This window comes from Coregonus clupeaformis, unplaced genomic scaffold (genome assembly GCF_020615455.1).
Source record: "Coregonus clupeaformis isolate EN_2021a unplaced genomic scaffold, ASM2061545v1 scaf1168, whole genome shotgun sequence".
Lineage (NCBI taxonomy): Eukaryota > Metazoa > Chordata > Actinopteri > Salmoniformes > Salmonidae > Coregonus > Coregonus clupeaformis.
The window spans coordinates 77,592-92,741 of NW_025534622.1; the positions used below are offsets into that span (position 1 = coordinate 77,592).

The 15,150-nt window shown below is 42.1% G+C and overlaps 1 protein-coding gene across 1 annotated transcript; it reads right to left on the reverse strand.

Moving 5' to 3' along the window:
* Positions 1–752: 752 nt before the first annotated feature.
* Positions 753–13,879, reverse strand: LOC121569663 (ubiquitin-conjugating enzyme E2 Z). Its single transcript, XM_041880804.2, has 7 exons — positions 13,105–13,879; positions 11,690–11,762; positions 10,777–10,964; positions 9,839–9,950; positions 9,327–9,439; positions 6,757–6,847; positions 753–1,496 (listed from the first exon to the last, which is right to left on the reverse strand). Exons 1-7 carry the CDS (start codon positions 13,539–13,541, stop codon positions 1,320–1,322), a joined length of 1,191 nt encoding a protein of 396 aa, XP_041736738.1. The 5' UTR covers positions 13,542–13,879; the 3' UTR covers positions 753–1,319.
* Between the last annotated feature and the right edge of the window lie 1,271 nt (positions 13,880–15,150).

Consider the following 15,150-nt stretch of genomic DNA (forward strand, 5'->3'; position numbering starts at 1 on the left):
AAACTTTGTTTCCATTCAGGCTTTAGCATTCAGTCAATGGACAATTATTTGAAGACACTGCCCATACACTGGGCTCCCGAGTGGCGCAGTGGTCTAAGGCACTGCATCTCAGTGCTTGAGGCGTCACTACAGACCCCCTGGTTCGATTCCAGGCTGTGATTGGGAGTCCCATAGGGCGGCGCCCAATTGGCCCAGTGTCGTCCGGGTTTGGCCGGTGTTGGCCGTCATTGTAAATAAGAATTTGTTCTTAACTGACTTGCCTAGTTATATAAAGATACAATTTAATTAACACCATAATGAAATCTCTCGTTGTGCATCATATATATGTATAGTTGCGGACAAATATATTGGCACCCTTGAATGATTCACTATTTCTTCTCAAATAAGTTGAAAGAAACATGTTCACACGTGCATATGTTTGATTTACATCTGTACAGGACCAAGATTTTTTTTAATCAAAACTGAAATTTAGATTTTTCAAAGTCAAAATATGGCCTGGACTACATTATTTAAAATTCTAATTAATTTGGTTGGAAGCAAGTGATTCTCGTTTTGTCATAAGTTGCAGGTGCCTACAGGGTAAAAATAGCCATCCAACCAGTTTTGAAAAGAATAAACTTAACAATCTGCTCGATTGTAAAGTGCAAAGGTGCCAATATATTTGACCGCAACTGTACATATTTTGTACTAGGCATTAATGGAGTTTTATTTTTATTTTTACTATTGCAATTCATTATGAATTCATAATATAATTATGACTCAGTTCATAATTTTATTAAGTACTGTTCAGATTAAGGAAAGAACATCATAGGAGACAATGGGACTTTAGAAGTGGATAGTCTGAGGTATGTGTACCGATGTATGTATGAATGAATAGAAGTTTGGTGATCTGATTAAGAGGATTGATGTGGTTGTACTGACTGTGAATATTGAGAATGGTCAATCTCAGATGTCACCTCTACTTCCTAATCCAATCGGGCGTGGGAAAACAAAGACAACAAAAGGCAGAGGCTATGACAAATTGCTTTCAAACAAACTGTCCATTTCTACAAGCCAAACTCCCCCAACACCATCTAAGTGTACACTAGCATTGTTTACTTACATCAGTTGAAAAAAATAATCAAAAGGCAGTCATTGGGGGGGAGGAAAAAGAACAACCAATCAAAACAGACATTAGCTATCCCATGCCTTTGAATCATAAGTGCTTCCTGAAAATCAGGCCTTTCCCCTCCCCAACATCTCACTTATGCCAAAAGCATCCTGTAAAAACAGAATGTGGGAAACAGAAAAATAAAAGGTAGTGTGGCGCCATCTGGTGGCTAAGGTTGGGAGCTGCCCTGGCTATCTGGGTCTGTGCCTGAAGAGCTGGTGTCAGAGTCTGAGTGGTCATCGTTGTCCTCCGGTGGGCATTTCTCCCGTATGCGCCTCTGGGTGGCGCTCAGGCGTGCCAGTAGGCCCTGGTAGTCGAAGCGACCCCTCTTCTCCCCAAAAGGGTCCTGGAGGTGTGTAAGGAGAGAAAGAGTGTGTGTGGGATGTGCATCTCACATTTCCACATCTCATATTTTCCACTGTTGTGGTGCAGGTTTAAAGCATGTGGGAGCAGTGTATACTGTGTTTTTTTATTTATTTTGTATATGTGTACAAAGACACCTTATTTATACATGTATAGATAGCATTTCTTCATATGTGTATTAGAGAACCTTCTGTAAATAAACAGACAAATTATTTTGGCAATGAAGAGTCAGATGAACTTGTGGACAGTGGCATGTTTTCATGGATACCAAGGGAAGTCTGGCTTTCCCAAAAAAATGACCAAGCAAAAAATTAATAATAATAAATCTTTCATCTCTCTGTGTTTCATAAATTTCCTTCAACTCGCAAGAGGCTGAATGTATCTCACAGGAGAAAGCATCCGAGCGAGCAAAACAGCGCCCCTCTGTCTCTGTATGTGTAGGCCATCTATCTGATGCCGTCTGGTCTAAAAGAGTATTACATTGTTGCCGCCTGTAGCCTTGAATGCAAGGGAAGCCAGCAAGCATTTGGCCTCCCTTGATTAAAAAAAAGTATAAAATAACAGCCAATCAGCGTTGAGCTAAACTGAGCGAGCTCAACTGAGAATGGTCCTGGCGCAACAAAAAAAGTGTCAAGGGAAGCCAGTTTGGATTTGCCCTCACTCCTACCAAATCACATCGAGAGCATACGTAATTGACAGAACCAACTTGAATTGTTGCATCTGGTTGTGTTGTAGTCCTCCGGTGGCTAGCTAGCTAACTAAAATTGGCCCTTTCCTAAATTAGCCATGGATGGAGATAGGGATTTGGACTTGTGGTTTTACTTAATTCTCCATACTGGCCATTGATTATAACGGTGATTCTGATCCAACCATTAATTCATACATTGTTGTGCCCCTGGCCTGATAGGATGAAAGTCAGTGGCGGTTTTACACGGAGGCCGGGGGAGGCCCGTGCCTCCCTGGAAATGTCCCTGGCCACCCCTGTGGCCCCCCCATGCTGACCAAATAAAAAATTATGAATTTATAACTATTTTACACGCGAGCGCCAAAAGCGGAACTAATGCAACGCTCTACACGGCAACGTTCTACACGGGTAAATTAGAGTGGCGCACCCAAAAACTGTATCCTGCCAGTATCCACACTGAAACTGATAAAAACCTTCCTGCGGTCCACCACTAGTGATGAGAGACTCAGTGATCTTGGTGTCCTGAGCATAGAGTCCAGAAGGGCCAAGGCTCTGGATCTTGATGTATTTGTGGACCGTTTTGCCAGACAGCACAACCGCCGTATCCTGTTGCTGTAGTGTATCTATATGATATATACGCTAGTAGCGTATGAGTGCCGCTGTGAGGAAAAAGACATATAATGAACAATAAAACAACAAGCTTGAGCTTCTTAAGACACGGTGGGTTTATCTGTTCTCAATACCACCGGTAAAATGAATGGAGTTAGTCTGGTGTCCACATGAAGTTACGTGTGTAGACAAAGAGTCTGGTGTCCATATGAAGTTACATGTGTAGACAGAGACAGTCTGGTGTCCATATGAAGTTACATGTGTAGACAGAGACAGTCTGGTGCCCATATGAAGTTACATGTGTAGACAAAGAGTCTGGTGTCCATATGAAGTTACATGTGTAAACAGAGACGGTCTGGGGTCCATATGAAGTTAGATGTGTAGACAAAGACAGTCTGGTGTCCACATGAAGTTACATGTGTCTACTTAGATGAACCCACCGTGTCTTAAGAAGCTGAAGCTTGTTTTATTTTTAATTTTACATCATCTATCTTTTTTTCCTCACAGTACCTGTAGTTCCACACACTACTAGAGTGTATGTATGTTTGTATGTATATATATCCCACCAATCCTCTCTCAAGAGGTTTTCAAAAAGGGGCAAACTCATGTCTCAAGACCTGCTTCTGTTGGTTCCCCTCTCCTGCCTGTAACTTTCCATCCACATCCCCAAAGTTTTGTGGGCCATTATGACATCACTGCATTAAGTGATTGCTGCATGTACTGCTCTAAGGATCTCTCTCTCTCTCTCTCTCTCTCTCTCTCTCTCTCTCTCTCTCTCTCTCTCTCTCTCTCTCTCTCTCTCTCTCTCTCTCTCTCTCTCTCTCTCTCTCTCTCTCTCTCTCTCTCTCTCTCTCTCTCTCTCTCTCTCTCTCTCTCTCTCTCTCTCTCTCTCTCTCTCTCTCTCTCTCTCTCTCTCTCTCTCTCTCTCTCTCTCTCTCTCTCTCTCTCTCTCTCTCTCTCTCTCTCTCTCTCTCTCTCTCTCTCTCTCTCTCTCTCTCTTCTCTCTCTCTCTCTCTCTCTCTCTCTCTCTCTCTCTCTCTCTCTCTCTCTCTCTCTCTCTCTCTCTCTCTCTCTCTCTCTCTCTCTCTCTCTCTCTCTCTCTCTCTCTCTCTCTCTCTCTCTCCTCTCTCTCTCTCTCTCTCTCTCTTTCTCTCTCTCTCTCTCTCTCTCTCTCTCTCTCTCTCTCTCTCTCTCTCTCTCTCTCTCTCTCTCTCTCTCTCTCTCTCTCTCTCTCTCTCTCTCTCTCTCTCTCTCTCTCTCTCTCTCTCTCTCTCTCTCATTCTTTTGAATTATCTCTGCCAAACATCTATGTACTACAAATCTTCAAGCTCCACAGATGTTTTATGGCATCCACTAAACCTCTTTAGATATTTCTAAATTATACAGTGTGATACCTTTCAACAAAAGTTGATTTTATTTTTTACCAACTATGATTTTTCCTTTTGAAAACAAGCAAAGCAAGAAAAAAAATAAACAAAATCACTCCAATCATTGCACACTTGTGTCGTTCAGACTTTGCAGGTCCAGCTTTGACATGATGATCTAACTAACACTAATATTGTAACTAATATTGTAACTGAAATATGTATGATCCTATGATGAGCGATTGCTTACTTCCCTTTCACTCTTAAAAAATTACTGAAAAAAAATGTGTATAAAAAGGTATATGTAGTATATGTTTGTTTAGTGAGCATTCATGCTGTCATTTTTTCCTAATGTGAACTATGGTGGAAATGTGCTGTCCTAAATGGACTTGCCCATATATGTTGTAAAGCCTTTTTTTGTACACCTGCTCATCAACTGACAGTGAAGTACACAAAGACACAGACACACACACACACACACACACACACACAGACACCTGTAATATTCTTGTTTTCATGTTGTTGCTGATATCCATCAGTGTTGTTCATATTGCTACATTGTGTTGACATGATTGTTGCTTTTAAACGAATGTTAACTTAATGTTTATTGTCTGCATCCTATTGGACTACTGGATGTTAATGTGTAACACGTTTCCCTGTTTATGTGCTTTAGCAATACTGTATGTCAATATGGTCATGCTAGTAAAGCCTCTTTGAATTTCTTTTCTTTTCTGATTTGGTTTATTTTACCTAAATGGATACAGGGTAGTGTGTTTTGTTTATAAATCACTCAAAGTTTTCTTTCTTAAAACAAAATGTGGAATCAACTGTCCACAGTAGTGGGGCTTCCATAAATAGGAAATGGCACATTGTTGTACCCTTTGTTGTATCCTGGAGTTTTGTTCACATTGAATATGAACCCTGTATTTGTACCCTGTACTTTTTAATTTTTATTTATTTATTTATTTTTATGGCACTATCTCTCTTGCATCTGCACTCTTGTACAAAATACGTGTTATAATAAATGTCATATGATTTTAAAGTAAAATAAAGTTTATAATCTTTGAATATCATGTGTTGCCAGTTTTTTTATGTGTGCCCCCCTGATTAAACACTGGCCCCTCCTTGGCCCCCCTAGTAAAATGTGTCTAGAACCGCCACTGATGAAAGTTCAATATGTAGCTAGATGTAGAAGGCTAATGTTAACTAGCTAACGTTGCCCATGAAAGGAAGTTAGGCTAGCGAGCAAGCATTTTAGCCAGGTAGCCTAGGACAACAAAAAATAAGTGTGTACTGTATGACAGTGATAGACCGTTTCGTCAACATGAAAGAGAGGAGGATCGCATTGCCGTTTCTCTACAAGTAGGGCGAGTCAACATGTTTTCTACTTGCACAAACACACAGAAATCAGAACCATGGACAACCACATATTTAGCTTACGTTGATTGGAATAAATTGTTTTTGGTCTCTTTTAGTTGTCACTGTATTAGAATAAGCATGGGTGATTTAATGATGTTGAAATGTTTTAAGTTGAAATGGTGCTGGAATATTGGAGGCAGCTCCTGTTTTCTTTGCGACTTGCAGTAACTCTCCGTGGTTCTAAATCAATAGTTGTTTAGTGGTCTGAAAATGTTGGAAACATTAACTTGCTTGACCATGCTTTAGGTTATGTTCCTGTTTGTTACATGCAATATGTTTTGTGGACTTCACCTGACAGAGGTTGCTCTCCGGTTTTGTGATGAAACAAAGGTGTGGTTTAATTTATTCTGCCACTGTCTTCTTATTGTCTCGGCCTTAGGCCTATATATCATGGTCGGAAGGCATATGAACTGGTTATAGAGCAAACAACGCAATTATCACGACACATAGGTTGTAATATGGCTTTTTTTCCCGCCTCTGGCTTCCCCAGTGATTTTACCCACGCATCACTCCTACTCATGGATATCATTATGTCTCTGCGTACAGTTTGAAGGAAGTTGCTAACTAGTGTTAGCGCAGTTGCTAACTAGCGTTAGCACAATGACAGGGCATCTAAGCTAACAGCTAGCATGCTAGCTGTTACCATAGACGTCCAGTCATTGTGCTAATGTTTGTCAGCATTAGTTCGCAAAACTACCTTCAACTTCCTTCATAAAAAACATTAAAATGGTATCCACAAGTTCACCTGACTCTGGGGAAGTAGATAAAGGGCGTAATTGCCAAAATCCTGAAGTACCCATTTAAATGTTTGGGCATGTAAATCCCTCAGTCTTCCTCTAACCCAGGGTTTCCCAAACTCGGTCCTCGGGAACCCAAGGGGTGCACGTTATGGTTTTTGCCGTAGCACTACACAGCTGATTCAAATCATCATTAAGCTTTGATCATTTAAATCAGCTGTGTAGTGCTAGGGCAAAAAACAAAACGTGCACCCCTTGGCGTCCCGAGGACCGAGTTTGGGAAACGCTGCCTAACCCCAGGGCAGGTGCAGTGCATTAGTCATCAGGATGTGTGATACATTATAACCTGTGTGTTTTGCTTCTCTAAGGTGCATAAAGAAACGTGTACAGTATACACACACAAACAGAGAATGAGGTCTCTGGTAATACCTGCATGTTCTGTCCCTGTTGGTGTAGTCTCTCTTTGCAGACCCCCTCGTAGAAGTCATAGTACTCCAGGAATGATTTCTCCATCACACTCCTGCAACACAGGAACATTCATGAGGCCAACCACAAAAACAAATGCTAAACATCTACAAATGAAATGACACCATTGGAAGCTGTGTTCTAAATGTATTGTGGGTCAGTGGCTTTGAACATGTATTTTGTAAACTATTAAGAAGATTCAACTATGTGCCTCATATACAATAAGGATATTAGACATTCAGGCACATACAGCACCTCTAGAAAGTATTCACACCCCCTGACTTTCTACATTTTGTTGTGTTACAAAGTGGGATTAAAATTGATTTAATTTTTGACAACGATCTACACAAAATACTCAAACTTTTTTATTTATTTTTATTAATGGAAAATAAAACACTAATATATTTTAATTAGATAAGTATTCAACCCCCTGAGTCAACACGTTAGTCACCTTTGGCTGAGATTACAGCTGTGTCTTTCTGGGTAAGTCTCTAAGAGCTTTGAAAACCTGGATTGTACAATATTTCCCATTATTCTTTTTTTTAAATCTTCAAGCTCTGTCAAGTTAGATGTTGATCATTGCTAGACAGCCATTTTCAAGTCTTGCCATAGATTCAAGACACTTTAAGTCAAAACTGCAACTAGGCCACTCAGGAACATACAACGTTGTCTTGGTAAGTAATACCTAAACTGGCGTTTTAGTTACCGTATTATCCTGCTGAAAGGTGGATTTGTCTCCCAGTGTCTGTAGGAAAGCAGACAAACAGGTTTTCCTTTAGGATTTTGCCTGTTCTTAGCTTTATTCCTTTTATCCTAAAAAAAAACTCCCTAGTCCCTGCCGATGACAAGCATACCCATAACATGATGCAGCCACAACCATGCTTGAAAATATGGTGAGTGGTACTCAGTGATGTGTTGGATTTGCCCCAAACATAAAGCTTTGTTTGTTTTCAGGACAAAAAGTTCATTTTTGTTGCCACTTTTTTTGCAGTATTACTTTAGTGCCTTATTACAAACAGGATGCATGTTTTGGAATATTTTTTTATTTTGTACAGGCTTCCTTCTTTTCACTCTGTCATTTAGGTTAGTATTGTGGAGTAACTACAATGTTGTTGATCCATCCTCAGTTGTTTTCTCCTATCACAGCTATTTAAGTCTAACTGGTTTAAAATCATTGGCCTCATGGTGAAATCCCTGAGCAGTTTCCTTCCTCTCTGTCAACCGAGTTAGGAAGGACACCTGTATCTTTGTAGTGAATGGGAGTATCGATACACCATCCAAAGTGTAAATAATAACTTCACCATTGTTGGGTTCTAGCTTGAAATATACTTATTAATGTAACACACTAGAACTTATTGATTACTTTACATGTATAAGGAATGTATATGCTGGGGTCAATGGAGGGTGGATAAGAACTAGGTGTATGGAAAGTTACTGAGTGAGGAAGGGGGAGTGTAGAAAGTTTACATTCTGTCAAAACATGGTATTATTAAATCTCATGGCTCCTAATGAGGGAGGCAAAAGGTAACAGTCTGGTTTCAATCACTGATAAGGTAGGGCAGTCGCGGGTTAGGGAGGAATTCTCCCCGAGGTCAGGTCAGATGAAGTGAGAAGGAACAGTCCTATCCCACACACATATACGTCCATGCCCATGAAGGTTCTAGCATGAGGCAGGGCCATGACTACACGAGTGAGAGGAACCAATTAAGATCCTGACTTAGCAACAGAGATGTATTGGCTTTCTAGATGTGCAAGGAGTTGACTCCACCTAGTAGGAGGGTATAAATATGTGATTGTGTAAACATGTCTGTCTGTGCAGCTGTATGACCCAGTGGGTGAATAAACTTGATTTGAGCTTTTTCTAGTTGTCTGTGAGTTTTTACTCTGTTTGTTCAGAACCTAACACCATGCTCAAAGGGGTATTCAATGTCGGCTTTTTTATTTTGACCCATCTACCAATAGGTGCCCTTCTTTGCGAGGCATTGGAAAACCTTTCTGGTGTTTGTCGTTGAATATGTGCTTGAAATTCACTGCTTGACTGAGGGACCTTACAAATAATGGTATGTGTTGGGTACAGAGTTGGGGTAGTCATTAAAAAAATAATGTTAAACACCATTATTGCACACAGAGATAGTCCATTCAATGTATTATCCGAGTTGTTAAGCAAATTCTTACTCCTGAAGTTATTTAGGCTTGCCATAACAAAGGGGTTGAATACTTATTGACTCAAGACACTGCAGCTTTTAACTTTTTATTAATTTTTACAAAATTCTAAAAGCATAATTCCACTTTGACACTACGGGGTATTGTGTGTAGATCAGTGACACAAAATCTAAATGTAATCAATTTTAAACTCCAGCTGTTACAACAAAATGTGGAGAAAGTCAAGGTGTGTGAATACATTCTGAAGGCACTGTAGCTGGATCTAGACAATAGATGCTGTAGAACATTGACTCATTTCGACATCAGTCCACTTTTGAGGTCTGAAAAGTGTCAAACTTTTATTTTGGAGTGAACCATCAAGACTAACTCACCACAGGGCTTCTGGACAGGGCACCTTCCCATCCAGCATGTCACAGACAGCCACGCGCATGGTCTCATGGCGGATGCACTCATTGTAGTTCTTGCTGTCCCCCGGGTGTCTCTCCTGGCAAAGGGAGTGTCAGAGGGAGCAGGTGTAAGGGGGACAATTCTCAAGACACAAAGTGACACACATTTCACACTGATATGGTCAGTCTGTAGCTGATGACAGAAATAAATGATTTTCACACACACGTTTACACAAACATCTACAAATGGGGAAGAAATGGCAAACAACGGACTAAATAGACACATAGAACAATGGCTGAAGACTTCTGTAAGTCAGACAACACAGTCAGTCATATTTCATCACAATATCATATGCCAAAAACACAGTAGCTTTGTTGATCAAAATGGCTGCATTGCTTCAGTTAACCATATTTCCCGTAAGGCAGTGGGATTGAACTGCATTCTGGGGATTGTGGTTTGGCTTGCCAGCTAAATTAGAGACCAAATTGCCACTTACCTGTTCAAAGCCTGGCTCATTGTGGTAGGGGTTCTCAGTCATCAGGGACTGGATGGAGATCAGAACTGAGGAGATGCTTTGGGCCGGGCTCCATGCTGGCCCTGTCCAAGTCCTACACAACAATCCAGAACAAAGAGGAAAGGTTAAAGCACAAAAGATTCACGATCCCGCCCACCAAGCAAAATATAAAGTTGAAGTTGTATATGAGCTACGGTGCTTCACCCAAAAATGTATTGTAGACCGAATAGTAGATCAATTTTATTCTTGGGAGTGCAAGCTTTTGAACTCCCTGTAGGTTCGAGACTGACCAACACTACTATAAAAGGTAACGAGAGGAAGTACTTCAAAGCTGCTTCAAGGAGCCATAGGTGCAAAATAGCCTTACGATACATGGGCACGTTATTGTAAGAAAAATTTTAAAAAAGTATATTATTGAAACCGGGCGAATGATGGCATTGCATCCTCTGGGCCAAAGTCACCCACACATCGACAGCGAGGGGGAGATCTGGACCGAGTCTGGGAGGAAGTGCTGAAATGCAAGAAATTATCTGTGTCTCTACATAGAGAGCTGCCATAAATAGCCATGTTCCGCCAAAGAATGACCGCTACCTGAATCTACCCCTTACAGTTGTGGTCAGACCAGGTCAGGCATGCGTAATACAGACTGACTTGCAGCATTGTCTGCAGTTTTTCATTCTCTGTGTTTAATTAAGTGGAATAAGGATATTGATTGCAGGTCACATCACACAGTGTCCCAAGTATATAATTTGTTAGAGCTGCTATTCTATGGGCCTGGGTTTAATAGGTAGACTGGTGAATGCCTTATCCCATTTCAACCCCTAGTCACCCCATCCCCTAGTTAGAAAGGAAACTGGGCATAGATGTATGGGTTGCTCAGGTGCAGCAGGTTTCCCCTGAGCTGCAGGACCCTGGCTTACCCGAGGATGCTGAGGCATATTTTGCCGTTACGGTAAAAGTTGGGGTTGAAGCGCACAGTGTTTTGACCGGTGGTGATGAGCTTGACCCGTGGAGGGTGGATGGGGTAGTCCGGGGGGCAGCGGAACAGAAAGAGGAAGAAGCCTCCCTCGTAGGGCGTGTCGAAAGGTCCTGTGATGAGGGCATGAATCTGAGGAGGGAAGACTAGAGTCAGAACTAATATATAGTGAAAGTGTTGATGCGTTGAATTTCTCCATAATTCTCATGGTTGCCATAATCCTCATAATAGTTGTGCAGAAGACTAATTCCAAGATGGCTGTGGTTCCTCTTGCCACAGCAAAATTTATTCAATGGCTGTATTGTTTGTTTGTTTAGTAAGTCCAATTTCATGGATTTTTTTTTGACCTAGTACAAACATTGAGTCTGTGGGTTATAATTTGGAAGACAAACAAGGGTAAATTACCTGGTAAATACTTAAGTAAATTGGGGCCTGACTAAATTAATAATGTTAATTTTATTTCAACTTGAGCCTGGGATAGGGGTTGCTTTAACTTTAACTCTGCATCAGCATTTGAAGGACAGCCCCTGTATTTCAAGCCCCATATAGGATAGTTTCATACACCAGTCAAATACTTCACATTGTCTGGCTAGCTCAATGTACAACAGTAAGGTCTAAGGCTCATATTTCATCATCATCATAGCCAAATGACGATGCCCATTCATGAAACCCACACTGCTGTCTGACTTGGTACAGTTGTACCAGAACAGACCCTGTGGACCTAGGGAGTGGTATGAAAAATGTATGCACTCACTAATTGTAAGTCGCTCTGCATAAGAGCGTCTGCTAAATGACTAAAATGTCAATTGGATCACAAAAAAAAAAAAAAAATGTAGGTGGAAGTCTGGGAGCTTTACCTTAGTCATGTCGTGAGGGTCAGGAACCACAAACATACCCGGGGGAGGCTCCTTATAGATGGACATGATATCCCTGAGGAGAGAGTAAGAAGACAAACTTAAGAAAATATGTAAATACATATGATAGTAGCCTGGTCCCAGATCTGTTTGTGCTCTTGCCAACTTGACATGATAGCACAAGCAGACTGGCACTCAGGGCACAAGTGGCACCTTTTATGTCAACAATGTAACGTTGACAATGTTATGTTTATACGTTTCATAATATAAGGTAAATATATTTCTTACCGAGTCACATCATAGTAAGCTAATGGATTTAAATGTTATGACATCAGTAACTGACCAATTAATACTAACTATTGGCCTAACTAACCATTTTCTTAGGGCACATTTTCCTACAGGATTTACCCCAGTGTTTCACCTTTAAAGCTCAGACTTTTCTGTTTCCATCTACGCGGGCCAGCACCAGTGTCTCATTGGGTCATGGCTCCGATGGACCTGCTCTCACTTGGGACCAAAGCCAGGCCTCTTGTACTTTTCAGCTTGCATTTACATAACAATGGCTAACTATTAACTTTAACATCTTCTCACAAAGCAACTGTTTTGATTATGAAGAGGTGGTTGATTCTGCTCTTTCCAAATCCTCACCTTCAGGCCTAGCTCTCAAACTCTAGGCGGCATTCTGCCTTCTCCCTAGTTTTCAGCAATTACTAGCTTCGCCCAAGACTACCTCTTTTGAACTACAATCCTGACGCTGTGTTTTAACGTTTAGAAACGTCATTAATCATCGCTTGCGATAGGGCTTTCGAAACATTTGGCCCTTATCTTTCATCAGCGGGAAAGAATCCTTCAAATAAAAAAAATATACACTTACTGTAGACGTTTTGCTCAGGTCCATACAGCTATGGGTGCCTCCATCCAACGAAACGACACTTCTGCTACACTTCCAGAGTTTTGCTTAGACACAGGTGTTCGGAGCATGCTAGATAGCTAATTAAACAAGCGCTGTAAAATTGCGATATGGCCGTGTGGCAACACTAACCCTATGAAGGTGTGTATCAATTTAACCTTTTGTTTTTGGAAATTATTTCCGCCTGATATGAAAGGTCCTTCCAAAACCGTACTGCAAGCGACGCGTGTTAATGTTCAGATTGAGTGTCAGGGCTCTTAACAAAACTCCCCAATAGAGAAGACGCCTTCGTCCAATGACTCATGTGTAATGTCATGGAACTGAGAGTCATGATCAAGGACTATGTCTAGGTATGGAAACACACTAGTGTAACACTGGTGTTAGTCGAAAAGTAGCATTTATATTCACAAAAATACACGTTCTTTCGTTTTCAGACAGCATGGCACCACATTCCATATGTTGTAACAGGCAAGCCAACCAGTGTATATCTGTATACTCAAATGTTTACCTTTTGATTCGGAGAATGCATTGCTGGGACGTCTTCTCGTTGTCCCAGTCGGTACTTAGTGTTGGGTCCCAGGACGTTGCGTGAATCTGGGACAGGAGGCCCGCTCCGGCCACCCCCAAACCGATACCGCCTGGAAGAGCATTGGTGGCCGAGTAGGGGGGTACTGGAATGGCAGAGCCCACTACCGTGCTAAGAACACCTGCACCTCCAAACCCGCTCCCAGTCCCCACCGTTGAGGTGGTTGTGGCTCCAGGGGCCATGACGGCTAGGCCAGTCTCCGCGGCCGCTGCTGGAGGTGGTGAGGCCGGGTTAGCTCCACTCGTTGAGTGGCCCGGCAGAGAATTACCCAAACACGGTAACAACGGAGCTCCATTTCCCTGACTACCGACACCTAACCCAATTTCACCATTAGCACCCTCTCCTACGCTATCAGCCATTGTAAATTAGCACTTGTTCAGGTTATAGCTAGCTAGTTATTGACACTTGTCGATACAGTAGTTTCTTGTGCGAGTCCGTCCTCACGCAGTCGGTAAATGAGGGAGACGAGCAAGGAGAGTCGAAGATGAGAAAAAGCGCTCCCACGGCATTGTATGCCTTTCTTCTCGCCTCCAAAAGTAGCTAATCGTGTTTAGCTATGTCTTATAAAACTACAAACTGTCAGTCTAAAAGTTAATGCTATTATATATTACCCGTCACAAATTCTCAGTTTTACCATTCATCAACGCAGTTTGCGGTTTCAGCCTGTTTATCGCTTTGCTTTTTCTTCTGTTTACCATAACCACTTCCTCTCCACAGCACAGAATACCTTTACTGCCACCTGGCGGAATTGTAGTTGGACTCAGTGCGTCCATGTTATGAATAAAATAAAATAAAATTGCATTTGCCAGATGCGCCGAATACAACAGGTGTAGACATTACAGTGAAATGCTTACTTACTAACCCTTAACCAACAGTGCAGTTTTTTAAATAAAAAATAAAATTAAAAAAAGTGTTAAGTAAAAAAATTGATAAGTAAAAAATATAAGCAAATAACTAAAGAGCAGCAATAAAATAAAATAACAGTAGGGAGGCTATATACAGGGGGATACCGGTACAGAGTCAATGTGCGGGGGCACCGGCTAGTCGAAGTAATTGAGGTAATATGTACATGTGGGTAGAGTTAAAGTGACAATGCATAAATAATGAACAGAGTAGCAGCAGCGTAAAAGAGGGGGATGGGGTGTGGTGTGGGGGCCGTGCAAATAGTCTGGGTAGCCATGATTAGCTGTTCAGGAGTCTTATGGCTTGGGGGTAGAAGCTGTTAAGAAGCCTTTTGGACCTAGACTTGGCGCTCCGGTACCGCTTGCCGTGCGGTAGCAGAGAGAACAGTCTATGACTAGGGTGGCTGGAGTCTTTGACAATTTTTAGGGCCTTCCTCTGACACCGCCTGGTATAGAGGTCCTGGATGGCAGGAAGCTTGGCCCCAGTGATGTACTGGGCCATACGCACTACTCTCTGTAGTGCCTTGCAGTCGGAGGCCGAGCAGTTGCCATACCAGGCGGTGATGCAACCAGTCAGGATGCTCTCGATGGTGCAGCTGTATAACTTTTTGAGGATCTGAGGACCCATGCCAAATCTTTTCAGTCTCCTGAGGGGGAATAGGCTTTGTCGTGCCCTCTTCACGACTGTCGTGGTGTGTTTGGACCATGATAGTTTGTTGGTGATGTGGACACCAAGGAACTTGAAGCTCTCAACCTGTTCCACTACAGCCCCGTCGATGAGAATGGGGGCGTGCTCAGTCCTCTTTTTTTTTTCTTCCTGTAGTCCACAATCATCTCATTTATCTTGATCACGTTGAGGGAGAGGTTGTTATCCTGGCACCACACGGCCAGGTCTCTGACCTCCTCCCTATAGGCTGTCACATCGTTGTTGGTGATCAGGCCTACCACTGTTGTGTCATCGGCATACTTAATGATGGTGTTGGAGTCGTGCCTGGCCATGCAGTCATGGGTGAACAGGGAGTACAGGAGGGGACTGAGCACACACCCATGAGGGGCCCCCGTGTTG

Coding starts and splice junctions, on each gene's coding strand:
- LOC121569663 (XM_041880804.2), bottom strand. CDS start 13,541: ATGGCTGATAGCGTAGGAGAGGGTGCTAATGGTGAAATTGGGTTAGGT. Junction 9,951..10,776: donor ATATGCCTCAGCATCCTCGG/GTAAGCCAGGGT, acceptor ATTGTTGTGTAG/GACTTGGACAGGGCCAGCAT. Junction 9,440..9,838: donor ATGAGCCAGGCTTTGAACAG/GTAAGTGGCAAT, acceptor TCCCTTTGCCAG/GAGAGACACCCGGGGGACAG.